Source organism: Thrips palmi, unplaced genomic scaffold (assembly GCF_012932325.1).
Source record: "Thrips palmi isolate BJ-2018 unplaced genomic scaffold, TpBJ-2018v1 HiC_scaffold_10, whole genome shotgun sequence".
In the NCBI taxonomy this organism is placed as follows: domain Eukaryota; kingdom Metazoa; phylum Arthropoda; class Insecta; order Thysanoptera; family Thripidae; genus Thrips; species Thrips palmi.
The window spans coordinates 22,753,663-22,781,166 of record NW_023144621.1 but is presented as its reverse complement, the minus strand read 5'-3'; the positions used below and the strand labels follow the sequence as shown (position 1 = coordinate 22,781,166).

Genomic DNA, 27,504 nt, shown 5'->3' with positions numbered 1-27,504 from the left:
CGTCGCATTGGCTGCCAGTGGCTGGACGCGCGAGGCACGCCGCGCCGGGCAGTTGGGTCGGGCTTAACGGCCTCGGAAGAAAACCAAACGAAGCCGCCGTCGCCGTCCACCACACTTTCCTCGTATGAGTGATCTGCGCTGTGCGGCTGGAGCCGAGCCATGTCACACACCCACACACCCACACACACATGGACATGGCACGGGCACACACGGACATGACGTGGCCGCACGCACACACACACACACTATGTCACGCGCGCGGCTCCCGGATTTGTTTCCCTCGTCGTGCTCGCGGGATAATCGCATTTGCGCGCCAAGGGCGTCCACGAGTCCGCGAGTCCGCGACCGCGCAGTGGTTCATTTGACACCGCTAGGCCAGCGCAACCACGGCCACAGCCACAGTAAACTGATTCCGAGAGTCATTTCTGTAACTCTGTCTCTCTCATGCCTGTACGGGGCGCCCCATGAGTGCAAGTGAGACGAGAAAGCGACTCTCGGAGGCAGTCTGCTGCAGGGCTGGCTGGGAAGAAGGAGTGTAATCCCCCCGCGCGCTGCAGCGCACTGGCGGCGCTGCTGCAGTTGTCGCAGAATTTATTCTTTGGCACTGGGGCAATGATGGCGCTTTCTCCTGGACACTTTTATCATCGCCACCCGACGAGTTACACGCCGGTCCCGCTAGATGGCGCTGCGCGCGGCGTGCCGTACGCTTGCATGTCGATTCGCGGCCGTGTCACCAGGGGTGGAGGGGTCCGTGCCGGGCCCCTGCCAGGCCGGGCCCCGTTGGCGCTGTCTCTGGCTAGAGAGTGGCGGGGTGGGGCGGGGTGGGGCGGCGCGGCCGGTGACAAGTGGAGGCCTGCCCCGCGCCCCGCAGATCGCAGCCAGATTGGTGAGGCCCGGCATGGGCGCCCCGCGGAGCCCGGCGGAGCCCGCTATTGGCGTATTGACACCGACTCGATTAGCTGGCCGACAGCGAGCGAGCGAGAGAGAGCAACAGCGAGAGCGACAGAGACGGACGCGCACGCACAGTGGGCCAGAAGACCGGTGGAGGCGGCCAAAACTCTAGACGCGTTTTGAGCTCCAGAGTCGCTAAATGGGACTCGAACCGAACGTGTGACCCCACCAATGGATCCTCGTTCGGAGAGCAATCCATTGGTGGGGTCACATGTTCGGTTCGAGTCCCATTTAGCGACTCTAGAGCTCAAAAAGCGTCTCGAGTTTTGGCCGCCTCCACCGGTCTTCTGGCCCACTGTGGCACGCTACGATCCGAAGCGCGCGCTGTGCGCTGCCTACCTCGCGCGCTGTTTGAACCCTCACCGGAAAAATATCTGGGGATGCAACATACCAGTTTTCGAACGAGGGTCCTGAGGTCTCACAGTCTGCGACGCTGCGCTCTCGGCCGCACCAGCTTCTCCGCCGGCGGGGCAGGGCGGGCCCGGCCACTGTCAACCTCCGTTACAAGTGCTCTTGTCCGGGCCGAGCGGCCGACACGAGTCGTGTCGATAGGATCGCCGGCGTGTCTCTGCTAGAGCAACGTGTCGTGTGGCTTGGGAGGGCGCGCTGGCGGCGCTCGTCGGCACGAAGCAAGCGAAGCAAGGCAGCAGGGTGGCCGAGCCCGCCGAGCTCCAAAATATGCACACGCCCTTCTTTCTTCTGCTCTTTTTTCGCCCCGTCTGCAAAACGTACGATTCTTGATGCAGAGCGGGCCACGGTCCGGCGGGCTGGGGCGGGGCATGGCAGGCAGAGCAGGCCAAAGGTGAGGCCATTGTCGGGATAATGCAGTGAAATCACCGACACGGGCCCGTGCCGCGCGGTGCGGGCTGTGCGGGCCACACGTCTCGCGGTCGTGATCCGGCCCGAACGGCCCAGCACGGCACGGCACGGCACGGCACGGCACGGCACGGCACGGCCCGGCACGGCCCGGCACGGCACGGCCCGGCACGGCACGGCACGGCACGGCCCGGCACGGCCCGGCACGGCACGGCCCGGCACGGCACGGCACGGCACGGCACGGCCCGGCCCGGCACGGCACGGCACGGCACGGCACGGCACGGCACGGCACGGCACGGCACGGCCGTCACTTTTTCGGGACCGACGCGCTGCCGAGGGGAAAGGGGTGAGCTTTCCGCCCGGATTTTGCATGTACGGCATCCAGCTCCTCCAAAGGGAGGAGATTCCGAGGGTCAGTGCGGCCGTTTATTCAAGGGTCAGTGGGGCTCCATTAATTCATTCAGGCCTGACTTTTGGTTTGAGCAGGAATAAAACTGGAATTGAAAATGATAGGAAAAGGACTGGCTCTCCATTCGGGCTCCGCTCTGTAGTTCCGATTGCGGAGTGACCCGTCCCCGCAGTTGGAGACTTGAATGCCCGGGGCAGGCGAGGCTCCGCAGCCCCGCCGACGCTGCGCGGCACAGTTTTCCGAGGGCTTAGCGCCGCACGGTGGTTGTTGCCTCGCCGCTGTGTGCCTCGCTGGCGAAGTAGCAAAGCAAGCGAAGCCTCCGCTGCGAAGAATAGGAAAGCTCTGTTGCGACTCTGGCGGAATGTTAATTGGAGTGGAGTGGCTTTGTGGTCAGCGCTGCGGCTGCTGGAGCGTCGCCGCCGTGGGGCGGGAAGCGGTTTGAAGCGCAGGCCAGCGCGACAGCCGCGTCACCACCTGCAGCACGGGGTTGTCGTTGTTGACGGGCGCCAGCGTGCTGCTTGCGGGCCGCGCGGCTGCAAGGCGGCTAGCGGGTTGTCCACTGGACGCGGGACGCGGACATCCGCGGGCGGGGTTCGCGGCCACGGCGGCCACCCTGGAACAGAACGAATTAAGTTATCCGCGCGACTTTGGTGAGACCACCGCGTAGGCCGGGCCCCGCCACCGCCGCATCGCCGCGGGCCGCACAGACCGAGCGGCATTACCATACAAACTGGCACGTCGTTAATCCGAATGCTTTTTATGCATTTCATATGAGAAGGCTCCAATCGGGCGGGCCGATTTATTGATAGAAGCCCCACCGCTACCCGTTTACCCGCGCTAAAGTGTTGTTGCCAGCCGCTGAAAGAGGCGTCAGGCAGCCAGGCAGGCTGTGGACTGATTCCGAGAGTCGTTTTCGTCGCTCTGTCTCTCTCGCACTCATGGGGATTGCCGAATAGGTGCGAGAGAGACCTTAGGTCTGCAGGCAGGCAGGAGGCGCTGGAGTGGCCGTAGCCGGCGGGGACGCCGCGGTCCAGCGGCCCGGCGGCCCGGCGGATACTCGACGACATTAGGGTCAGCGAGGTGGCAATTAAACCGCGGGGCCGTAAAAAAGCATCAGCACCTCGTCCAGCCTCCGGTCCGCGTCCAAGTCCCCGTCCAAGTCCGCGGCCGTGCTCGGTGGCTGGCCGCTGTCGCCGCCGGGGCCGCGGCGCCGCGCAGCCATGCCGCGTTTCGTTTCCATTTTGGTTCGGCGAGGGTCCCCGCCGGTCTCCGCAGACTCTGTTGGCTAGTGAAACGCTCGCGAGCTGGAGGAAGCGTTGCAGGCAGTCCGATTGCAAATCAGAAGCGTTCGAATCGGGAGGCGTATTTTTCGGCACATCGGCATGCCTTGGTTCGAGTGGCGGTGCCTGCCTGCTGTGGCTGCTTCTTCCCCGTTGACCCCTCCCCTCCCCCCGCCGAATGCGGGACGGGACCGCGGGACTCCGCCTGCAACGAGCAACGGGCAGCAACGGGCCGGTGGGAACGCGAGCAACGCGACGCCTGCTCCCGCGGCAGCAGCGGCGGCACTGGTAGACGAAACAGGCAGAGGAGCAGGCGGTCATTACCACGTTAGACGCTGAATCGCGGTCAAGTGGATTTACTGGGGCGAAGGCAGCGCCCTCTAGCAGGGAAAAAATTAATTACCCTTGATGAGAAGGGGGCATTGACAGAACACTCTCATCATTTGCATGGCGGCAATGGCGAGTGCGGGGGCCGCTGGACTCACAAAGCCTCAGCACCGCGTCGGCGCTGCTCGGCGCTCCCCGCGGGTCGGCCGGCCGGGTCGGGGGCGTGGCGCCGCGGCGGTCGCGGGGTGCCATAAACACAGCGCGGCCGCGGCCGAACCGCATTTCTCGTCACTCTGTCTCTGTCGCACTCACGGCGCGTCCCGCATGGGCGCGAGGGAGACAGAACGACGAAAACGCCTCTCAGATTCAGTCTGCTGCCTTCAATTGGAGGAAGACAAGAACACGCTCCCGAGTCTAGAGCGCGCCCACGCGCCTTCCCTCGCGGGGCCTTCCCTCGCGTCACATTGTTGCGGCCCCGCGGCCACAAACAATAATGACGCCAGTTTATTTAACGATTAGGTGGCCGGTTTCTTGTTCCTTCCAGGAGCCGGAAAAAGCTGGGGCGGCCTGTGCTAGCGCGCCGGCGCCTTTAGCTTTTAGCGGGGCCGCACTGTTATACTGCACCATTTGTGTGTGGGAACGGCCGGGCTGGCATGCCGCCCCTGCTGCATGCCCTGCGCACAGTGCGCCAGAAGCCGGTGGAGGCGGCCAAAAGTCTAGACGCGGTTTGAGCTCCAGAGTCGCTAAATGGGACTCGAACCGAACGTGTGACCCCACCAATGGATTCCTCGTTCGGAGAGCAATCCATTGGTGGGGTCACACGTTCGGTTCGAGTCCCATTTAGCGACTCTTGAGCCGAGGGGTTACCCACTCGGTACTTGGGCGTACACACGATTCCGGATTCCCGCGATTCCTGAACAAATCTTGCATAAAAGGAGAGGTTTTTGAAGATTTTTCTTAGCTTTTGAGTGTTTTGTGTCTATTACATATCCCTCTCCATTGAAACTTTTAAGATTTTCGATAAAATTTTGAGCAAATTACGAACGATTCCCGGACTGAGTGTACACACGATTCCCGGAGTGGGTAACCCCTCGTCTTGAGCTCAAAACGCGTCCAGAGTTTTGGCCGCCTCCACCGACTTCTGGCCCACTGTGCTGCGCCGCGCGAGGATGGCGCTGTCGAGGACCAGCAGCACCACCGCGTCGAGCGCTAGAAGGCCGTGCTCGCACAAGCACGGTCCAACGGCTCGGCCGATGGCTCGGCCGGTGGCTTGGCCGGCCTCGGCGACCCCATCCCGATTCAGAGCGTTTTTCGCATGCACTCCGTCCCGTCCCGTTCCGTTCCGCCCGACAATGGCCGGCCGGGCCGGGCCGGCTGGGGCGACGCACGGCGCGCGGCTCCCACAGTGCCCCTGCAGTCCCTGCAGTGCCCCTCGCACGGCGCGCCCGGCCAGGACTACGTACTTCTTGTTGGTCATATTGGCCGGCCGGTTCGAGGAAGCGCAGGGCCTCCAGTCCGCCCCAGCCCCTCCGACGGGAATTCCGGCGATAAACATTAAAGTAAATGAAACAAATTGTTTTCATTTGTTGAACCTGGGTAATGCGGTGTGTTTGGGGGAAGCTTCCACCGCAGCTCACAGCGGAAACGGGAGAAGAGAGAAAAAAAAGCGCGCGGAGACAGGAGCTCGGCGCGCTGACTCACCACTTCAATTAAAACCGATTAACTTTCTTTTCTTTTCCATGCATTCCTGGCCTTATGGACAATGCGCCGGGCAGCGCCTCCCAAACCGGTCCTGGGAGCGTAATTAATCAATTGTTTCGTAGATCGGGGAAAGGACTCGGCGATAAGGACGAAAGCCCGTCGGGACGCACGTCCATTCAGCTGACACGGCCTCGGACGCGGCCTCGGACGCGGCCTCGGACACGGCTGTCACAGCCACGGCCAGCGCTGCCTCCTCGGCCTCGCCTGGCCTCGCCTGGCCTCGCCCACGCCGCGGCTTGTCGGCGAGTCGCTGTGGGAAATATCCGCGCCGTTTGTTGCTTTCGTAATTCGTCATCATTTCTTGAGGTTTTTTTTTGGAGGGGGCACGGCGTGCAGGGCACGGCGGAAGGTTAGAGCAATCAGGGAAAGGCTTGTGCAGCTGGCTGGAGCCGAACAGTGCTCTGCCTCCCTCGCTCTCGCGGCGCGTCCCGTAGGGTCCCGTAGGGGTGCGAGAGAGACAGGGCGACGAAGCACTACTCGGAGGCAGCCTGCGGGGCACTCGTCTCCAAGTCGTCCCAGTATGATGGCGGCGCGCTCCGCTTGGCTCCGCTCCGCTGGGCGGCGAGGCTCTTCTTGACGAGCTGACTGATCGACCGGGGCGCATTGACAGCGGACAGCAGCAGGGCCAGCAGGGCCTTGAGCGGCTCTTTAGGGAGGTGCCGTCCGCGCCTCCCGCGCCGCTCGGCCCGAACAATATGATTTGTCACCGGAACACAAAGGCCCAGATTATCCAGATTTATGATGGACATCATGGGAACCGAGGTTGACAAGCAGAGCCCGGAATGCAGCCGGGGCGGCCCGCCGATCAAAAATACAACAACGAAAAAAGAGGATCGCCGGCGTTTGATCCCGGGCGGGGTGGCGGGTCAGCCCGCTGCGCCCTGCTACGCCGCCCAACGCCTGGGAAACGCTTGCTCCCCTTCTCACCACCCAAACGCCGCGCACGCCGCCGTGGTCGTGGTGGTGATGACCGCGAGCGTTTGTAAGCAACATCCGGTGCATGATTAACAGCGGTTTACAGCACTGTTCGCCGGCTAAATGCCATAACGGCACCTGCCCGCACGTATGCGTGTGCGCGCGTGTGTGTACAAGTGTACTCTCTCACTCACACACGCACGCACGTGTGTGTAAGAGCGCATTGTATGCGCGCCCCTCCCACCGGGCCTTTGTGGACGCCCTGGCGTGCCCTGGCGTGCTCTGGCGGGTACTTCCGCGAACACCGCGCCGAAACTGGAGCGCTGCGGGAGCGAGCGGCGTCTAATCTCGCGTATGGTCCCCGCGGGCCGCGGCCCCGCGCGGAGCAGGGCAGGGGCCACGGGGCCACGGCGGGCCGTACCGGACGGGACCGCCGCCAGCTGGCTCATTCCGCACAGCGCTCTGTCTCTCTCCCTCCTGTACGCTACGCGACGCTACGCGACGTGCTCCATGAGTGCGAGAGAGTAACAGAGCGACGAAAGCACTGTTCGGCAGCAGCCCGCCAGGCCGCCAGGCCGCAGCAGCCGCTCCAGGTTTACTTTCCACAAGCAATTAGCACATCCCGCGGGTTAAGTAGGCTAACTAGGTTTTTGCTGCGGGAAAATGGCGGCCGATTTGCATCGACTTTGAGGCAAAGGCAAGCATCCTTCCGGGGAAACTGGTGGGCAGGCTAGGCGGCCCCACCCTGGCCCCGCCCCGGCCCCGAGGGGGTAACCACTACCGTAATACCCTGTACACAAAAACCGTGTATTACGCGTAATACACGTGATCGTAATACCATTTTTGGGTCAAATGTGCCAAATTTGGGCATTTTAGGGCCGTAATACACGTGTAATACACCCGTAATACAGCGTAATACCGAGTAGTCTGTACACGATTTCTTGAAGTGTTTACCCCCTCGCCTGGCCCCGCCCCGGCCCCGCCCTGGCACTGCCCCATCCGGGCTGCCGGTACGCCACCGCACAGAGTGCCCTCAAGGCCTCCTGCAGGGTCACCTTGACCTAGAGCAGCGCCCTGGCACGGCGCAGCCCTGCCCGGCGAACCGCTGTGCTGTCTCTCTCGCACCGACGGGGTGCCCCTGGGGAGTGCGAGAGAGACAGCGACGGTGCAGCGCGCTGCGCCTCGCCGCGGCACGTCCCGTTGCCCCCAACCTGGAGCAGGTCCTGGAGGCCGTAGAGGACCTGGGCGACCGACACGCGACAGCGGACGTGTGGAGCCGAAGCCTGGAGCGCGTCAGCGCGTGGAGCGGCGCCAAGGGAACTTGTTTTCAGGAATCGGTGAAAGGGGCCCCGGCGGCCCAGGCCAGGCTAGGGCGGCTACTTAGCGGGCCGGCCGACCAGGCCCCACGTATCACGGTGGCATTCCGGTCGACTCGTCCCGGAAAGGATGTAGCCGCGGGCAGCAGGGGCAGGGCGTCCTCCGGGCTCCGGGCGGCTCCGGGCGCGCCGGCCGGCCGGGTCGAGTTCGGCCAGATTAGAGGTTACAGCGCCGTGGCAATCGGATAGCTGAGCTCGGAGGGCCCGGAGGCCTTGAGCGAGTCGCGCGCGATATCATTTAACTTTCAGCGACTTGGCGTTTTCGCCGTTTTGGCTCACTATCCCCGTGGCTGCCGCGGCGGTTGTGGGTTCGGCGGGGCGGGGCTACGTCTGTCCGGAACCTAGACCTCCTTCAAGGTGTCGGCGTTCTCACTGGGCCTGGCTGGCCGGCCGGAAAATGATACCCCTGGACAAAAACGTCACCCATTTGCGGACCACCAATCCAGCATCCAGCCACCATTTTGCATTCCCATTGCTTCACAAATGACACGCGCATTAAAAAAGAAGGGGATCTCGACGACGGGCCGACTCGGATCGTAATTTCAATAATCCTCGACCTCGAACGAGCGGGTCGTTGAAAAAAAGCCTTTTTTCCACCTCTGTCCTGGTTGTTGCCACACGCATTTAATGTGACAGTCCCGCCGGCTCTTAATGCGTCGTGGAAACGGAGTGAAACGGTCGGATATCGGTTTTCGTGTTTTCCTTTTACCACCTGAGATTCCATCTCGGCGCGGCGGCGGCCTGTGCCCGCGGGGCCGCGGCACAGTGGGCCAGAAGACCGGTGGAGGCGGCCAAAACTCGAGACGCGTTTTGAGCTCCAGAGTCGCTAAATGGGACTCGAACCGAACGTGTGACCCCACCAATGGATTCCTCGTTCGGAGAGCAATACATTGGTGGGGTCACATGTTCGGTTCGAGTCCCATTTAGCGACTCTGGAGCTCAAAACGCGTCTTGAGTTTTGGCCGCCTCCACCGGTCTTCTGGCCCACTGTGCGCGGGGCCGCGGACCACCGACCGCCTCGCCTCGCTCGCGGCCACGGTGTAGAGAGACTGGTTAGGTTAGGTTAGGTTAGGTCTCTCTACACCGTGCTCGCGGCCATTGCCCATTCCGCGGCGACGCGGCGACAGCGAGGCGACGTCTCCGCGAATGAGAAGCAAGGAGCGTCCCTCCCGGACGGGCGGACGGACGGACAGGCCGGCGGCATGCAAACAGCCCCGGCATTCCCGCACTAGCGGCAGCAGCGCTGGCAGCGCCGCGCAGATACGGGAAAGGAGATAAATGACACGCGAGGCAGGCGCTTATTTGCTCCAGATCGGACGATCGCCCCTACACCTCTTAATTACCCTGGTTCGAATCCCCGCGCCGCCGCCGCGTTCAGCTCGTTTTAGCTGCACTCGTCTTGCACGCGGCGCGATTCGATCCCTTGCAGTGGGCACGCCACCGGCACGCCAAGCCGCGGCTGCCTGTCGAGCGGCTGTTCCTCGCGGAGACCTTTCCAGACTCGGTCCGATCCTTTCCCCGCGCTCCCTGCCCACGAGTAGACGCTTTCCAGAAAATAGGCAGAGCAAAAATTAATTATTTCCAACTAAATTTGAAGAAAACTGGAAGGCGGTTTCCCCTTTGGCGGCGGGACTCTCTCTGCCACTCACCCCGACCGACAGTGTGCCCTCCTTGAGGCGGCATCGGCCAAACGACAACGGGACTTGCAGAGGCCAAGCTTTTTAAGCCGTGGCTCTGTGCGCGGCGAGGTGCTCGGCGAGGTGCTCGGCGAGGTGCTCGGCGAGGTGCTCGGCGAGGTGCTCGGCGAGGTGCTCGGCGAGGTGCTCGGCGAGGTGCTCGGCGAGGTGCTCGGCGAGGTGCTCGGCGAGGTGCTCGGCGAGGTGCTGGGCCGCCAACCCGACTATCATCCTCTTGACTAAGTCATTCCGGCCTGCCGACGCTTCAGCACACTGATCGGCGAGGCGCGCCACGCGTGGCGGTGGCCGAGCAGGCCGAGCAGGCCAGGGTAACGCTTGGGGCCGCCAGGCCGCCAGGCACTCTGTCATTATCCGTTTTACGGTGCAGTGCCGCAGTGCCGCAGTCCTGCATCACGCGGCTCTCGGAGGGATAGTCAGACCAGACGAGACGAAAGGACTCGTATCGCGTCGCCGCCATGAGGCCGCCGCGTCGTTTTCGTCGTGCCCTGCGTCGGAATGGAGGCGGGGAAAAGCGCACTGCACTTTCGCCGCGTGTGCGTGCGTTTGTGTGTGTGTGTGTGTGTGTGTGTGTGTGTGTGTGTGTGTGTGTGTGTGTGTGTGTGTGTGTGTGTAGGTGTGTGTGTGTGTGTGTGTGTGTGTGTGTGTGTGTGTGTGTGTGTGTGTGTGTGCGCAGTATTTTCATCAGAAACTGCGCGCCGTCTCCCCTGAGCATGCATAGCAGCCAACACACAGTGTCGGTGCCAGTAGCCAGAGGCTGCAGCCTGCATGCAGGTGGGCACAGCAGCCGACTGATTCCGCACGAGGCTGTCTCTCTCGCACCCTTCCGGAGCACCCCACGAGAGTGAGAGAGAGACAGAAGAGCGACGAAAGCACTGTTCGGAATCGGCCCGCGGCGCGGGGTAGGCCCGGTACCTTGTCACGCCGGCGTGCGCGGCGTGCGCGGGAGAGCAGCAGACTGAGTCCGAGAGTCGTATTCGCCGCGCTGTCTCCGTCGCACCCACACGGGACGCCCCATGAGTGCGAGAGAGCCAGAGCGACGACAACGACTCTCGGGATGAGTCTGCTGCGTGGCGCGTGCATCATGCAGCTGGTGCAGCTGGCGCTGGTGCAGCTGGTGTGCGGCCAGAGGCAGGCCAGAGGCAGGCCGGTGCCCCCGCGGGTGGCGGCGGCGGGTTCACGGCGCGGCGCGACACATTCCCACTTTCACTGGCTCGGTCACATGCAGTGCCGCGTCGGCCGCGTCGGCCGCGTCCACGACGCCGCGGTGTGAATAAGTGGCCGTCGATCCCCCGCCGCGGCGCGCTGCATCACGGCCTCGCGGCCTCGCGGGGCGCCGCGTCGACGCGTGCCTCCTGTCACGCCGCCGCCGCGCGCCCCGCGATCTCACTCCCCGGCGGCGGTGCACCGCTGCACCACGGTGTCGTCGGCCTGCCCGTTCTAATTCGCTTCTTCCTCTCTCTGATTCCAGGTAAGGCTCGCGGGCGCCGCCACTGGCTGCCGTGGACGAGGTAGCCGCGCGTAAGTCACGAGTCGCGGCGTTATTCAAATTCCGGGTCGGTGCGCGCGTCGCCGCGTCGCCGCGTCGTGCGGCCGGACGGACAGAAGGACAGACACTGTCAGACAGACGGACATGCTGACGGGCCCTCGGCGACGACGGCCCTTGACGGACGCACTGACGTCGCGGACCGCTTGACGGACATTCCAGCGGGCGGCACGGCAGGACTAGCCGAGCCCGGGGCGACGCGGCGACGCGGCGACGGCCGGAGGGGCGGTGGAGGGTGGCCGGGCCGCCGCTAGTCCGAGAGTCCGAGTCCGCGGGGGAGCGGGAGTGGGGCTTTGATGGCGGGGAGGCGATGCGATATTCGGCCATCCGGCCGCGGCGACGACGGCCGGCCGATGCCAACTTGTCGATAACAGGGCGTCGCTGGGGCGTCGCGACGCTCGGCTGAGACAATGGGAAGCGCCGGGGAGGGGCGGCGGGGCGGCGGACGAGGGGGCGCGGCGGCCGCGGCTTATGACGGCCGGCTTATGCATTGTTGTCTCATTGCGGCACGACTTACGCTGCCGCCTCGCTGCCGCCTCGCTGCTGCTCGCTGCCCGGCCATGCGTCCAGCAGGACAAGACCACAGTCACGAGCAAGGAGGAAGCCTCCAAGCCTCTCAGCCGCCGGGGACGACGGGGAGGCCGGGGACACGGGACACGCGGGTGCAGCTTCGCCTGCTTCGCCGAACGTGTCCGACGGAGAGGGAGAGGAGGAGGGGGAGGGGCGGGGAGCGCAGCGCGGCCGGTCAAAGCCCTCGAAGGGCCGAGCGAGTGGCAAACGGATCTCCGGATCGCTGCGAGGTTCGAGGTTCCCTCACGGCGCAAAGAAGTGCACGATGGACGTCGCAGGGAGTAGGGACAGCATTCGAGCGTGTCGGCGTGGCCGAGGCGTGGCGAGCACAATGCACGACCCCAGCCTCGGGGTCCACAGTTCCACTGTCTCCACGGCACGGCCAACAGCCTGCGAGGTAGGCAGGCCCGTCGAGACGGCCTGTGGCGCGCCGGCCTACCTCGCAGGCTGACGGAGCGACAGAGAGAGAAGCGCGCGGGCCGGCGGGATTCGCAAGCGCCTGCTTGCTTCGCAGAACTGTGTCTGCCCGCCTGTGGCCCGTGGGATCGTTTAGCGGAACAAGCGCACATGTCCATTAAATTTTGCCGCGCGCTGCGCGCTGTACGCCAGCCCCGCCAGCCCCTGCTGCATACGGCTGTGTTCGGCCGGGCCAGGCCGGCCGGCCAAGGCGCGGCTCGCCACGGCCCGGCCAGGCTCGTACCGCTCATAGCAACGCGGCTTGCATTAAGCGTGTGTGTCGCCTCCATCATGTATTATTCCAAGTGAGTTTATGTCCGGGGGGGGGGCTGCAGTGCAGGCTGAGGGCCTCGAGGGCCCGGTGCCTTGCGAAGGCAGGCGCGGCCCCGCCATGGCCCCGCCGACGCTAGTCCTGCCGGAAAGCACGCGCGTGCGTTGGAACAACTGGAACAACTGGAACGGCAACAGCGAGTCGCCGCCCCGATCACCTCGCGTGCCCTTTCCGCGCCGCGCTCCGCGGCGTTGCGGCTATACTGCGTTACGGCGCCGCGACACGTCGATGGCGGGGCGGGGCGGGGCGGGGGCGGGGCGGGGGGCGGGGCGGGGCGGGGGGGCGGGGCGGGGCGGGCGAGGCGGGGGGGCGGGGCGAGGCGGGCGAGGCGGGACCGCGTAGTGCAAATGCGAGGCAAAACGCAATCCGAGTCAGGACGTGAGCGCACATTGGTTTTGCTGGCCTTTCCCGATGGTGGCCGCCCCGACCGGCCCCGACGTGGACGTGGACGTCGTCCTCGGCGCCGTCCGTGACATTCCGGTTATGACGACGGCCGCGCCGTTCTCACGGTGGTGCCGCGCGGCGCGGTCGCTCGGTCGGTCAATAAGCGGCGAAGGGAGATTGCCGCTCCGCGCTCCGCCTCCAAGTTCCTCCCTATCGTGCCCAGCCACCTGTTCACATGGTCGTCACGGGCCGGGCGGCGCGGGGCGGTGTGGGGCGGCGGCAGGCCCTCGTGAAAATGACGAGGCGCCGCCGCGTCCAGCCGCCGCTCATTCCGAGAGTCGTTTCCATCGCTCTGTCTCTCTCGCACTCATGGGGCGACCCGTCTGGGCGCGAGAGAGACAGAGCGACGAAAACGACTCTCGGAATGAGTCTGCTGCGTCCAGCCCAGCCGTGACGTGCTGCTCCTTGAACAAACAGATGATGATGGACTACCCACTGCACGGCCGCGGCACGGCCGCGCCTCATTACAGCAATAGCGTGGCGCGGCGTCAAGCCCTGCTTGGCCTGCTTGGCCCGGGCCTGATTAGTGAGAGGGATTGCGTAGTGACACACACACACACACACACACACACACACACACACACACACACACACACACACAGAGAGAGAGAGAGAGAGAGAGAGAGAGAGAGAGAGCTTTACCTGATAAAAAGGCCGGAAGCCAATCCTGTATGTGTGTGTTTGTGTATTTAGCTGGCGGTAGAGGGGAGGGTGTGTATGTGTGCGTGTCTTAGTGAGTTTGGCCCGATCCGCGCCGCGCCGCCGCGCGCCACTCATAGGCCGGACAAAAACGACTGGCGATGTGAGAGAGAGGGGGACAATGGGCATGAACGAGGCCTGGCCGGTGGGACCGGAGGGGACCGGAGGCCGGTCTGCCCTGCCGCTGCCGGAGCCCTTTCCGTGTTGTTTCTTCGTCCTGTGGGAACCGAGGCTAGCATCGCGTGGCCGAAGAAGCCGAACCTAAACGGGCGGCCTTGACCTCACCGTGCCGCCATGCCGTGCCGCCATGCCCGTCGCCCCGTCCCCGTCCCCAGCGTGTCCTTCGATTGGCTCGGCGCGCTCGGAGAGCTTGGAGAGCTTGGAGAGCTTGGAGTACGTCGGGCCCGGCCGGGCAGGCCGAGCCCTGCAGAGCGATTCCGAGCGTCGTTTCGCCGCTCTGCCTCTCTCGCACCCCTACGGCACGGCCCATGAGTGCGAAAGAGACAGCGCCGTTCGGAGTAAGCGTGGCGTCGTCGCGTGGGAGCTGGGAGCGTGGAGCTGGGAGCGTGGAGCTGGGAGCGTGGAGCTGGGAGCGTGGAGCTGGGAGCGTGGAGCTGGGAGCGTGGAGCTGGGAGCGTGGAGCTGGGAGCGTGGAGCTGGGAGCGTGGAGCTGGGAGCGTGGAGCTGGGAGCGTGGAGCTGGGAGCGTGGAGCTGGGAGCGTGGAGCTGGGAGCGTGGAGCTGGGAGCGTGGAGCTGGGAGCGTGGAGCTGGGAGCGTGGAGCTGGGAGCGTGGAGCTGGGAGCGTGGAGCTGGGAGCGTGGAGCTGGGAGCGTGGAGCTGGGAGCGTGGAGCGGGTGGAGAGCGACCGCGCCCCGACCGTGGATGTGTACATACTCCTGCTTGAGGTTGGACCTTCGGACTGCATGACGTACTGCACACACTCTGGGTGACAGACTGCATGACTTGTGGACACAGTGTTGTTGTTTGTGTATTTGGACATTTGTTCTGTTTATAGTAGATTTTGTTGTGACCTGGGTAAACGGCTATAATTCTAGACGACTTCACGTTTGACTCAATCAAAAGAATTTTGAAATGAAACTCACCTTTCTGTTGCAAGTTTCCGATTCCGTGGTCATGCAATCCCACCGACAGGGCGGCTGACTGCATGATTACGGAATCGAGCAGAGGACACTCATTTTCTGAGCTGGTCTCGCATCCACCCTGAAGTCGTCTACTTGCATCCCTTTTACTGAACTACTACTTTGGCTTAGTCTGGTGGCCCTCCAGCCCAGGGTGCGCCACCGCGGTGTTAAGGTTGACATGGTGATGCTAAGGGTGTTTGTGGTGGTGTGCAGGCGGGGTGCACGGCGCTGCAGAGGGCGGCGGCGGAGGGGCACTTGGACCTGGTGAAGCAGCTCATAAAGCACAAGGCCGATGTCAACATGCAGGACAACGGGGTAAGTAGCCTTCCAAACTCACTTCCTGTACATAAAAATGGCTCCGTGACGTCACTTCTAGACTGCAGTCCTCGGCGTGCCTCGGCGTCGTCACGATGTGTCGTGTCGCTTCGGGCACACGAGGAAGGGGGCCGGGCCGGCGGGCCGGCGACGCCAAGTGCAATGCACGTGCAGTGCACCAGCACCGTAGCATAATTTCATTTCGCCTTGTGTAAAAACTTGTAGTGCAATCCTACCCCGCTTAAAAAAGATATGCAGTTCCTCCTTGGATTCGGCCCGTCCTGTGTCAACGGCAAAAACAACGTGCCTTTCTTTCACCGCCGATGGCGCTGCAGGGCAGGTTCATGGTTCGAGTCCCGTCGTCTGCTTCCCATGTAGCTCCGTGTGTGCATGACCCGGGGAGGCCGCGGGTTGAGGCACGGTGCTCTGCCTGCCCTGCCTGTTGACTGATTCAGGACAATGCCTCGTCGCTCTGTCTCTCTCGCGCCCCTTCGGGACTCCCTACGAGTGCGAGAGAGACAGAGCGACGAAGCTCTGCTGGGAGTCAGCCTCTCGAGACGCACAGGGCGATTGAATCAAGATTGAGTTGCGGTAATCTCCCTTGTACTCATCCCGGGGCACTCATTCATTTGGCCTCGCAGCTGTTGCGGTCGGCACGGCCTGGCTGCGCTGGGCTGCGCTGGGCTGCGCGCTGCGCCGTGTTTCTGCCATCCCCGTCCCCCACGTCCTCGCGCTCGCCGTCGTCCTCCTCCACCGCATCCAGAGGCGGCCGAGGCGGCCGAGGCAGCCCCCGCGAGCTCGCACTGAATGCGGCTGATGCGGTATCGGCTTGGCCTCGGCTTGCTCGCGTTGCTAATGCCTCGGCTAATGCACCGATTGCCTTTGCCCGCAGCCCGGCAACACGGCGCTCCACGAGGCGTCCTGGAAGGGCTTCTCGCGGTGCGTGCAGGCGCTGTGCGGCGTCCGCGGCGCCGACCTGTCCCTGCGGAACCACGCGGGCTTCGCGCCGCTGCACCTCGCCTGCCAGAACGGCCACAACCAGAGCTGCCGCGAGCTGCTGCTGGCCGGCTGCGACCCGGACGTCAGGAACAACGTGAGTGCAGTGTCCCTCCTCACTTCGGACAGTGGGCCAGAAGACCGGCGCAGGCGGACAAAACTCTAGGCGCGTTTTGAGCTCCAGAGTCGCTAAACAAGACTCGAACCGAACGTGTGACCCCACCAATGGATTCCTCTTCGAACGAGGAATCCATTGGTGGGGTCACACGTTCGGTTCGAGTCTTGTTTAGCGATTCTGGAGCTCAAAACGCGTCTAGAGCTTTGTCCGCTTCCACCGGTCTTCTGGCCCACTGTGCTTCTTCGCCGAGGTCGAGGGCGGAGGCGGCAGTGGTGTGCATTCGGAGAAACGAAATTGGAATCTGTTGCAGTACGGTGACACGCCGCTGCACACGAGCGCGCGCTACGGCCACGCCGGCGTCACGAGGATCCTGGTGAGCGCCGAGTGCAAGGTGTCGGAGCAGAACAAGGTTCGTAGCGCACTTGGCTTTCTTCAACACTGAAGGTGTCCGCATCTAACTATCACTTGTTTTTGTGTAGAACGGCGACACTGCTTTGCACATCGCGGCCGCCATGGGCAGAAGGAAGCTGACGAGGATTCTGCTGGAGGCGGGCTGCACCAAGAGCCTCAGGAACAAGGTACGGCGGCGCGTCCACAAAAAGTGTTCTCGAGGACTGTGTACAGACTGTTGGTCCTAACGTCGACATTGTTTGCTGCAGCAAGGGGAGACGGCGCGCGACATCGCGACCCGCAAGGAACTCACCGAGATCCTCACTATCTTGAACAACCCCGTGATCCCTATGCCGAGGCACAAGGACGCTAGCAAGGAGATCACCAGCAGCAGCAACAACAATAACAACAACAGTAAAAAGAAGGTGGGTGTCTCGGAAGAGGGACTTCGAGGTGCACCAGCACGATGGGTTGCCTACTTGCCGGCGCCGCCATCTGGGAAAACATGACAATCTGGCCGAGCGGCACTCCTGTCGCGGCACATCATGAATGCATTTCCGCGTCCAGAGGCAAAGGCACACTCGGCGTGTTATTTGAGTCTGCTTTGTTTGATTGACTTTGAATGGCGTCCTGTAAATGTTGCAGAAGAAGGCGGGGCGATCGGGTCGAGGCTCCGGGTCGCGCTCGGGTTCGCGCTCCGGGACTGCCAACGGTCCGGCCGCGGCGGGCGGCGCGGCTGCAGGCGCGGGGCCTCCTCGTGCTGCTGCAGGGGCAGCGGGCGGCACCGGGTGGTCGCCGTACGGCTGCCACTACTACCCCGACACGACGTCCTTCCCGCAGCCGCGCCTCGACTCGCTGCCGCCCGAGCCGCTGCGCAAGGGCGAGCAGTACTACTTGGACCTGGCGGGCAACATCCGCAAGGGCCCCGTGGGCGTCGGCTACACGTGCTACTGCGCGCCCTTCTTCCGGCACATGGAGCAGCGCCTGGACCGCGACAAGCAGGACCTCAAGCGGCACATCAACCAGGCCGTGGAGGGGCTGGAGCGGCGCACGCAGGGACACATCTCGCAGCTGACGCGGTCCCTGGCGGCGGAGCGCGCGCGCTGCTCGCAGCGACACCTCCACCTCCAGCAGTGGCTGCGCGGGGTCGGGGCGCGGGGCGGCGCCGCGGCCGACGCCGTGCTCGGCGGGGGCGTGCCGCGGGCGCGCAGCGTCGACTCGCTGCTGGAGCGGCCGCTGCACCACGAGGCGGCCCTGCTCGAGGAGGGCCAGGCCGTCCTCGACGTCGGCGACGAGATGGAGGTGCTGTCCGAGGGCGACAACACGGCGCGCCGGAAGGAGAGCTTCTTGCGGCGCGGCGGCCGCGGCAAGATGCCGCGCCTGCGTCCCGGTCTCAGTTGGGACGTGCTGGCCGAGGCCGACAAGGTCATGGCCGCCACCGACCCCAGCCACAGGCCGCACGACCCTCTGCTCAGCGTGGCCAGGCTGCAGAGCAGGGCACGCCGGCAGCAAGCGCTGCATCAGCAGCAACAGGAGCAGCACGAGCAGCGGCTCCACGACATCGCGGCCAGCTTGCCGTCCCACCAAGACCTCGGCGTCCTGGACGAGGTAGGTGCTTCCCCTCCTTCCCTTCTTCCTTGATGAGCATTCCCCGGGTGTCACTGATTCCAACCTTGTTCCCGCAGCGCGTGTCGCAGTGGCGCGGCCAGCAGAGGCGACTCATGCTGGAGGTGGCGCGCGCCAGCCGCGAGATCGCCGAGCTGAAGAGGGTCACGGGCAGGGACCGTGGCCGAGGCATCGGCAGCTCAGGGTCGGAGCTGGACAGCAGAGGGCGGGACAGCCGCGCCAGCCGCAACGGGCGCGACAGCCGCGGCAGCAGGGGCAGCAGGGGCAGCAGGGGCAGCAGGGGCAGCAGGGGCAGCCGCGGCACCACACGCAGGCTGCAGACGCTGGACCAGGTGGACGAAGCAGGCGGCCGCAGCTCGCCCAGCTCGGGGCCCGGGCCCGGCCGCTCCGTGCAGTACCTCCACGCTGAGGTGCACGCGCCCCCCTCGTCCTCGGTCACGGCCTCGGCGTACCGGCGCAGCCGCAGCCAGGAGCTGCTCCGCGTCGAGCCCATCGTGGCCGTCTCCCGGTCGCCGACGCCGCCCCCTGGCGTGGGCGGCCACACGTCGCCGTCACCCTCCCATTCGCCCTCGCCGACGCCGTGCTCGCCCGCGGCGCGCGCCTCCCGCTGGCACGGCGTCAGCGTCACGGCGGAGGACATCGAGAACTGGCGCCGGCTGGACCGGCTGCGTGCGCTAGACCTGGACCAGGAGGGTGACCCCGACGGCGGCGGCATGGTCAACAACCCGGACTACGAGGTGCAGGTGGAGGACGGCATCCTGTTCAGCTCGGACCTGCGCGACTTGAGGGAGCTCCGGGAGCTCCGGGAGCTGATGGACCTGCGATTGCCGCCGCTGCCGCAGCCGCAGCAGCCCACGGCGGCCATGCGGGCGCAGCAGAACATGCAGCAGAGCGCCGCGCCTGAGCCCACCTGCAGTGTCAGCAGCATCCCCACGGGACCGAGAGGGCTGTCCAGCGCGCCGCCCCCCGCCGCCGCCGTCCTGCACCCCAAGCCCAAGTTCGCGGCGCCCTTCCACCAGCAAGGGCTTCCAGCGCACAGCCCGCAGGCGCCGCAGGGCCCCAAGGGCGACGTGGTGCCGCTGCCTCGGGGCGCCTCCAGCGCGTCCGCCAACGCGTCCTCCAACGCGTCCGCCAACACGGCCGCCACCGCTGCGCCGGTGCCGCTCAAGCGAGGCGCGCACGTGCCGCTGCGGAAGTCGGTGCACGACATGGTGGCGCGCATCCAGACGCACATGCTCAACAACCTGATGGGGCGGCAGGGCGGCAAGGCCAAGGACCAGCACGGTGACGCCCCCGCCGCCGCCCCCGCCGCCACCACCACCGCCGCCCCCAGGGAGATGGCCATCGACGTGGGCGACTGCGTGCAGGTGCAGGCCCGCCGCGTGCAGGCGTGCCACCAGGACGACGACGACTCCGAGTCCAGCGACGGCGAAGAGATTGGCGCCGTGCCCAGCCCCATGGGCAGCGGCCTTGGCCACGGCCTCGGCCACGGCCCGGACTACGAGAACGTGTCGCGCTGGAGAGAGGAGCGTGACCGCGAGCGGGACCGCGAGCGCCACCTGCAGGTGTCCGATCTGCCCTACCGAAGCCGCACTGCCGTGTACAGCCCGGACGCGGACCCCGACTTCCTCGACATCCCCATGACCAACGGCCACGGCGTCAACGGCCACCCTATCAACGGCCACGCCGTGAACGGCCTCAGCATCAACAGCCGCCCCATCAATGGCCACCCCGTCAAGGTGCTCGGCATCAACGGGCATGTCAACGGCCTCAGTGTCAACGGGCTTCACCAGGAATCGACGGGGATGGTGAACGGTCTGAGGGATGGACCGCACACCCTGGCCCTCGGGCACGCCATGACCCACCCTCTGAACCATCCCCTGGGGCTGGGGCCGCTGGGCCTGCACCACAGCCCCGCGGGCACCCCGGACCTGGAGCTGGAGGTCCACGGCCACCCCCTGGGCCACCCCTTCCACCACCACCACCACCACTACCCCTACTCCGGCAACAGCGGCAGCAACAGCGGGAGCGGCATGTACTCGCCGGACCACGGGGACTCTGGGTACAGCACCAGGCTGGGAGGCAGCTCCAACTCCAAGGGCACGTCGCCATCACTGTCCGGTATGTTCCGTCAAATCCCTCAAAAAATTATAGTATTTCAGATTTTGACTCTTTATTTATTTATTTTGGTTGTTTGTTTCAGGGCTTGACAGCGATGGGCTTCTGCAGAATGCAGCTCCGCGCAGTGCTGCCGCTCTCAACATGGCCAATGCTGCAGCTGCTGCTTTGGTGCACCAGCGACACACGAATGCAAGCCTCGTGTAAATCATGTACTCTTTAGTGTTTTGTAATTGTATTAAAAAAATTGTATAAATGATGCAAACTATTTATGTTGAAAAAAGAATTAACTTGGTGAATAGAGAATTTATGTTGTGATATGTTGTAAATATGTCATTCTATGTCAAACCAACTGCTTCAGATTGTTGGTTTACTGAAGTCTACATTTTAGTAAATAATGTAGCATACAATGGTTTGAAGAAAAATTCAAGCTAGTGCATACCAAAAAACCAGGGCTGTGTTGGTTTGGCAAAGAATGATTTTTGGAAGAAATTCCTTTGAAAATGCTGAGTGCAAATTTTGTTGCCTACATGAATGTAATAATAGTCTTCAATATCTGTAACTATTTTAACTATTGTTGATCATTTCCTTCTCATAAGTTATGTTTAGTGTTGATGTTAAAAGAAAAACGTACAAATAAAGTTTTGCCTCAAGTTAATTTTAAAGACATATAAATTTTAACAATGATACAACTTAAATACACACTTGTTGACTTCTGGAAGAATTCACGACCTTGGCAACCCCTTCCGATAATGTAGTGTGGTATAAGGCTTGACCCATCAGCACATTTGCAGTTCGATCAATCTAGAAAAAGGGTTTGTACAAAAGTTGACGGTTTGGAACTAATGTTGGGTTTCAATTAAAAGGACAGAATTTGTCTCACCTCCACAACAACATAGTCACCAGGCTTAACTATTGATTTTTCCACAGACGACTCAGAGACAGGTATTTCCTCATTAGGAAATATGACTATTACATTGCCATCATTGCGTCCTTTTAAATCTGATCCTCTTTTGCTATTCTGCAAAACAAATAAGCAATTTTTTAAAAAAGTTATAATGGTCCTTAGGTTAAAATAAAAATGGGCATTACAACTTACCCCTTCCACAAGAACTAATTGGTGTTGTCCAATTTTTTCTCTTTTCAGAGCTTGAGATTTAGAATAAAACAAATCAGTCATTTCTTTCAACCGACGTAGTTTGACTTCTTCAGGAACATCATCCTCGTATCTTCTGTGAGCAGTTGTTTTCTAAAAAAATATATTAAAAAATTGGTCTTGTGATTGAGATAAATTTAATACAGTCAAGACAAGTCAATTTTCTTTACTGCCCACCTCTCTCATACTGTAAGCAAAGAGAAATCCAGTTGTGTACGGAACTTGGTCTATTAAACTTAAAGTATCAGCAAATTGTTCTTCGGTTTCACCACAAAAGCCAGCAATAAAATCACTAGAAAATGCTACATCAGGCAAGAAGCTCTGTATGTGATGAATAAGTTCCAGATAGGATTCACGAGAGTATCCTCTTCTCATTCGTTCTAGGACTTCACTATTTCCACTTTGTGCTGGTATGTGCAGAGATGAACAAATATTAGATCGTTCCTGAATCAGATGGAGTACCTAGTAATAAATATAGAAAAGAACAAGGTTGTTACCCACAATAAAAAAGAGAAGATAGTCTGAGGAATTTGTAAACTGACTTACCTCATCGGGAAAATCTTTTGGGTGTGGTGAAGTGAAGCGAATGCGCATTTCCGGATCAATTCTAGAAACTTGATCAAGTAGATCAGCAAAACGAGTTCCACCTTTCTTCGGTTTGTAAACTGTTTTAAATCCTTTTGCAAGATGAGTTGGTTCATCTTTCTCTAGTCCACCATAGTGTGAAACTGCTGATTTATCACAGTAGCTGTTGACATTTTGACCTGAGTTGGATTAGAAGTTTAATTAATTTATGATTTTTCACAAGTGGCACAAAAGTGGTATGAAAAATTGTTTGCTTACCAAGTAGTGTCACTTCCTTTATACCTTGCCCAGACAGATGTCTAACTTCTTCAAGTATAGATTCCATTGGTCTAGATCTCTCTCTACCTCGGGTAAATGGTACAATGCAATAGGTGCACATATTGTCACACCCTCTCATGATTGACCTAGGATAAGAATAAATATATTATAGCATAAAAGAAATAAATTGAAATAAAGCTGTACATCCAATTAAATTAAAATGAGGAACTCACACAAAAGCTGATATTGAGTCTTGATTTAAACGTACAGGCATAATATCAGCATAGGTTTCATCCAGGGACAGTAAAACATTTACAGCCTTCTGATTGTTGTCAGTCAAAGCTAGCAATCTAGGAAGATCTTTATAGCTGTCTGGGCCGGCAACCAGGTCTAGTGATTTCTCCTTATCTAATAAAGACTCTTTCAGTCTCTCTGCCATACAACCTAAACATAGGGAATACGTCATTATAATCTGTTATTAGACTTAACATGTTTAAAAAAAATTACAACTCAATTTACCTAGTATACCAATTCTTAATGGAACTTGGGATTTGGGTCGTTGCTTTTTCAGACCATTGCAATAATCAAGAAAGTGCCAAATTTTAAGCTCAGCTTTCTCTCGAATGGAACATGTCATTGCAAGAATTACATCTGCATCATGAACATTTTCAGTTCGTTCAAATCCTACTCCTTGAAGGATTGACCATACAACCTCCACATCGTTAACATTCATTTGACAACCTTTGACGTGAAAGTAAACTGTAAGGACATTCCAAAAGAGTTATCGGTTAGAAGTGAATGCTCAAATAAATGGTAAGAATACTTGTGAGTGATAGACACACCTTTTCTTCCCATGCCCCCATAACTTCCAGGGGTTAAATAAGGATTCACATCAGAGTCAGTGTTTCCCTCCGGTGCTGCTGTAGCGGCTGAGTTTGCGATGAAATCATGAAGAGACGGGCCACTTTTAAACAGCTCCTTGCCAGACACCTTATTTGCTGGAGCCCCTTGGTCATTATTACATCGTAATGAAGATGTCCAAATACTTTTCTCATACATACATCGCGCACCACGGTGAAGTGCGTTTAAAAAAACTCTTCTAGAACTACTTCTATTTATGAGCCCATCAACTAATTGGAAGGTCACTTTCCGATGCATTTTCTCAATATGTTCATGGACCTTGAATTGAAACAAATATTAAGACAGGACATTCATGAATTCTTAAAAGGACTCAAATACAGAAGGTCAGTAGTTCAAACGTATTACATTAGAGCAAGCAGAACAACAACTTTTCTTCAAAGGGAAACTAACCTAGAAAGCATCACCTAAGATCCGGAAAGTTTTCTTTTAGAGCCACTGACATATAATTTCAGTCTAATGGACCCTTTCTGGGATCTTCTCTCAACATCATACGTAATTCAGGGCGAATCACCATGAATGTTGTCAACAAGCAGAAGATAAATACCACAAAACCACGAAGAAATACAAACTCGTGCCAGCTCGTCCCCCCACCACTAAAGTAGAGTATGTTTTTTTCTGGCAGCAGTCGATCGATGCACTATACCCCCACCAGCGAGTGTTGTGGTGAAGTTTTCAGCCGTCTGTCGTCGGTCGTCTGTCGTCTGCCGTCTGTCGTCTGTCGGTGTCGCTGGCTTTTCGTTTACTCCAATCCTATCATTGTTTATCAGGTTTAACAATAACACAGATTCCAGATCAACCACGACACTACGTACAACAAGCTGTCAGAAGTTAGTGCTGTGGTAAGTCTGTTTTCTATATTTAAGTGTTATGTTCAGGTGTGTTTGTTTCGTTCTAGATCAGTAAAACCTGGTGAAGCCCATTGATATTTTCTGTGCAACAAGTGCAACCTTTACGGCAGATGATATGATTTTTTTCCCTGTCTTGTGATATTCATACGCTAGAAGTGCAGAATGAATGAACTATGTGCCATTGTCTGAAATGTGTTTTTCTCTCTTTTCAGTGACAGGAAGTACTGAAGGAGTTCCTTCACGTTCAAATTTTTGAAATGGGAGACCTCAAACCAAATGATAAGGTCTCATCTTGCAACTTCTTACTTGCTACGGTAAGAGAGAAATTTGCCAAGAAAAAATGTTGCCTTATTTGTTTGAAAGTAGTAGAACCACACAATAGCAGGCAACACAAACAGACTGTCGCACACAAGTTCTTGGTTTGCTGTTCAGAAAGAGAAATATATCCGTATCCTTGTATCGAATGTGAAATGAGATTCTCATCAGAGAGTGACTTGCTTCACCATTCTTTGGATTATATCGCGGAAAATTGGAAAATCAGACATTCAGTCCAGTTTGTTGTTACATGTAGACTGCCTTTTGTAAGTGAAGAAATATTGAACACACACTGTAGCACATCTGTAGAACATGATTTCCGAAGGAAAATGATACTTGAAACAGCAGTCAGAGAATACATGACACGAGATGTGTTGGACATCATTAATTTACCCAAAGTTGCACTTGAAGAATCTATTTTTGACATCAAGTGGTGCTGTATGTGATGTTCAAACAGATCTCAGTACAGATTTACTGTGCACTCCTGTGAATCCACCTGGTCATATGAGTCATTGTTCCATCTGTTCTGTTTCAGTTCCATTAAGTAATATGACTGAACTTATGAAAGGAAGAAACCATATGAAAAATTATGAACCACTGCTTGCTACCGACAGCAAAAGCACCTGTTCCACTGCTTCTGATGGTATTTTGGGCTCTGGTCAAAAGAGTGGTGAACAACTGCGCAGTAAAGGTGCATTTTCAGAAGCAGCTACTGAAGATAAAGTGGAGTTGAAATATTCCACTCCTGCATGCTCTGTCTACTTATCAGACGTATCTGAAGACAAAATAGGACAGCTGTCAATAATCAGAAATAGCAGTGATTACAACGCTGTTGACGAAACTTGTTGTTCTGACTGGGATAATAGTTGCAAAGAAATTGAAACAGCATTAAGAAAGTCCTCTGCCTTAGAACTACCAGACCTCAATAATGTAGCCAACGATGGACTTGAAGAATCTATTCCAAGATCAAGGGGTGCTATATCTGCGGTACCAGAGGATCCTCTAACAAATTGGCTGCTTACACCGACTAAACAGAGTGTCGAAATTGGTTCAATGGATTACTGCTTAGTCTGTTGTGTTCCTATTCCAATGAACAGCATGAGTTTACACTCTAAAGGGAAAAAACATCTTAAAAATTATGAAGCACTGCTTGCTGCTGATTGGAAAAGGACCTATCCGACTTCCTCTAGTGTAATTTTGAGTTCTGGTCAGAAAAATAGTAGTGAAGCTCCATTACGTAGTCTAAATAAATCTTCAGAAACCTTTACAAAGACTGAAGTATTAGCCCTGCAAGATACAGTAAATATAGGAGATTCCACCCTGTCCTGCTTGCAAGAAGAATTTGAAAAAATTAAAATATCTGTTGAGCAAGATCTGAATGATTATGAGCTGGAGTGTGGTACATGTGGGGGAGTGTTTCAAACTTATAACAATGATGTTGACTTATCACTTGACTTGCATGTCCAGAATGATCCGCAACATGCCTTAGCAACAGCAATGCCACTTGACCGAGATGCCAAACAAATGGCTGAGCTTGTCAAGAACCTTGTACCTAGAATCCTTGCACCTAAAAAGCGACCCAGGAAATCAGTTGGTTCCAAAATTTTAGAAGGCAGCGGTAATGGTTCGAAGTGTTGCTTAATTTGCCTTCAAGATATATCCAGTCTGTCCAGCCAGGCAAAAACAAAACACCTGGAAAATTGCGTGAACCCCAACTCTTTAACATTCTTTTGCAAAGTTTGTAGTGAAAGTATGACTCAAGCTCATAAGGGTATGCATCTAGAAAGTAAAGGGCATAAAGCCAAAGCCTCATTGAATTTCTTCTGCTCTATTTGCTCTGAGAATATGACTGCAGGTGAAAAGGAAAATCATCTTATCAGTGAAAGGCACAGAGAAATGGTCGCATCGGATTTCTTCTGTGAAATTTGTGATAAAACAGTACTTGATAAAAAAATGCATAATTTGAAATCCCACAAATTTATGGCTTCATCACGTTTCTTCTGCTATTTGTGTTCTGAGAACATGGATGAATGGGAAAAGGAAAATCATCTTATGAGTGAAAGGCACAGACAAAAGGCAGCATTGTATTTCTTCTGTGAAATTTGTAAGAGGTGGATGGTGAAAGCCAATGAAGAGACTCATATAAAGGGTAAACTCCACAAATCAATGTTATCACGGTTATCACAAGATTTCTTCTGCACTTTCTGTTCTGTGATAATGGCTGAAAAAGACAAGGAATATCATCTTATCGGTGCAAAGCACAGACAGAAGGCGGGAATGACTTTATATTGTGAAATTTGTAAGAAGTGGATGATGGAAGCCAATAAAACTACTCATTTAGAGGGAAGAGAGCACAAAAGAAAGATGGGCACTCCATAGTCATCTGATAAGCCAACAGCACAAAGCAAAACCCTCAAGTCATTTCCTGTAAACTTGTAATGAGAAAAAAAATCTCATTCAACGAGCGTTAATGAAAGCAGATGATACTCGTTTGCTTTTCTTCTACGGGGTAGTATGGGCTCATTCTAAAGATAGTATTTAAAATTGTGTATGAAATTAAATACTTAGACCAATAAAGTCTGTATGTTTAATTACACAATTATGTAGCAATCTTACAAGCATATGATTTTAGTGTAAAAGTATATGTAAAATAAGCATGAATTGTTCTTTAATGAATCTATATTAAATTTTAAAGATTAATTTCTTTCCTGTGACCTTGTTAATTTCTTGTTCCTAAAAAGCGAAGCACATAAATATAAAATGCTGATGTGGCGGATGCTTTGTTATTTACCTGTAGGACGTGTGGACCTGTAAAGACGACCGGATGCTGAACTTTCGAATGACAAAATCCCCGGATTGAAGCTTCGAGTGGTGTTTTGTCGATTGATTTACTGTTTTTCTTTGCCACACATGCATGTTTTGCCCTAAATCATTTATTTTGAATCCGATTCGCTCCCTCGCCAAGTCTCGTCGTCTAGGCCCGCTCGCCTTTGCCCGCGCGAATGCTTTGAGACGACGCGGCACCCGGAGGCCGGAACGAGTCGGAAGCAGTCGCAAGACCGCTGAATCAGACCGGGCAAGATCTTTCGAGGTTTGAGTAGAAGGTGGATATGAAGAAGATTTTCAATGCGGCAGTGTGC

General features: G+C 57.9%; 3 protein-coding genes across 5 annotated transcripts in view; 2 read left to right on the top strand and 1 right to left on the bottom strand.

The window, feature by feature from the left end:
- The window catches only part of LOC117645986, a 33,994-nt gene extending 13,055 nt beyond the window's left edge, over nt 1–20,939 (top strand). The window contains exons 3-10 of the mRNA XM_034386588.1: nt 14,932–15,033; nt 15,926–16,126; nt 16,458–16,556; nt 16,627–16,725; nt 16,807–16,962; nt 17,186–18,145; nt 18,223–20,284; nt 20,367–20,939. Of these exons, the coding sequence (XP_034242479.1) occupies nt 14,932–15,033; nt 15,926–16,126; nt 16,458–16,556; nt 16,627–16,725; nt 16,807–16,962; nt 17,186–18,145; nt 18,223–20,284; nt 20,367–20,488 (3,801 nt within the window). The 3' untranslated portion in view covers nt 20,489–20,939. The remainder of the gene's footprint in view (nt 1–14,931; nt 15,034–15,925; nt 16,127–16,457; nt 16,557–16,626; nt 16,726–16,806; nt 16,963–17,185; nt 18,146–18,222; nt 20,285–20,366) is intronic.
- LOC117652581 (mitochondrial tRNA methylthiotransferase CDK5RAP1) lies at nt 20,919–23,796 on the bottom strand. 2 transcript variants are annotated; one of them, XM_034397614.1, is made up of 10 exons: nt 23,592–23,796; nt 23,123–23,459; nt 22,800–23,039; nt 22,514–22,724; nt 22,281–22,426; nt 21,984–22,201; nt 21,615–21,899; nt 21,381–21,530; nt 21,165–21,302; nt 20,919–21,085 (listed from the first exon to the last, which is right to left on the bottom strand). In XM_034397614.1, the coding sequence occupies exons 2-10, from the start codon at nt 23,436–23,438 to the stop codon at nt 20,975–20,977; spliced, it is 1,815 nt and encodes a 604-aa protein (XP_034253505.1). In that variant the 5' UTR covers nt 23,439–23,459; nt 23,592–23,796; the 3' UTR covers nt 20,919–20,974. The 2 variants fall into 2 exon arrangements, with proteins under 2 accessions (XP_034253505.1, XP_034253514.1); XM_034397623.1 differs by lacking the exon at nt 23,592–23,796 and adding an exon at nt 23,547–23,568.
- An 87-nt stretch (nt 23,797–23,883) lies between these two features.
- LOC117652572 lies at nt 23,884–27,371 on the top strand. 2 transcript variants are annotated; one of them, XM_034397606.1, is made up of 3 exons: nt 23,885–24,040; nt 24,262–24,363; nt 24,900–27,370. In XM_034397606.1, the coding sequence occupies exon 3, from the start codon at nt 24,914–24,916 to the stop codon at nt 26,741–26,743; it is 1,830 nt and encodes a 609-aa protein (XP_034253497.1). In that variant the 5' UTR covers nt 23,885–24,040; nt 24,262–24,363; nt 24,900–24,913; the 3' UTR covers nt 26,744–27,370. The 2 variants fall into 2 exon arrangements, with proteins under 2 accessions (XP_034253487.1, XP_034253497.1); XM_034397596.1 differs by having other exon boundaries at nt 23,884–24,040; nt 24,262–27,371.
- Nucleotides 27,372–27,504: the final 133 nt, after the last annotated feature.

What these genes read in the sequence shown, in the direction of transcription:
- LOC117652581 (XM_034397614.1), bottom strand. Translation starts at nt 23,438, where the DNA reads ATGCATCGGAAAGTGACCTTCCAATTAGTTGATGGGCTCATAAATAGA. An exon ending in AATTAGTTCTTGTGGAAGGG is followed by an intron (nt 21,303 to 21,380) that starts GTAAGTTGTAAT and finishes TTTGTTTTGCAG; the next exon opens with AATAGCAAAAGAGGATCAGA. An exon ending in GTGACTATGTTGTTGTGGAG is followed by an intron (nt 21,086 to 21,164) that starts GTGAGACAAATT and finishes CCCTTTTTCTAG; the next exon opens with ATTGATCGAACTGCAAATGT.
- LOC117652572 (XM_034397596.1), top strand. Translation starts at nt 24,734, where the DNA reads ATGTGTTGGACATCATTAATTTACCCAAAGTTGCACTTGAAGAATCTA.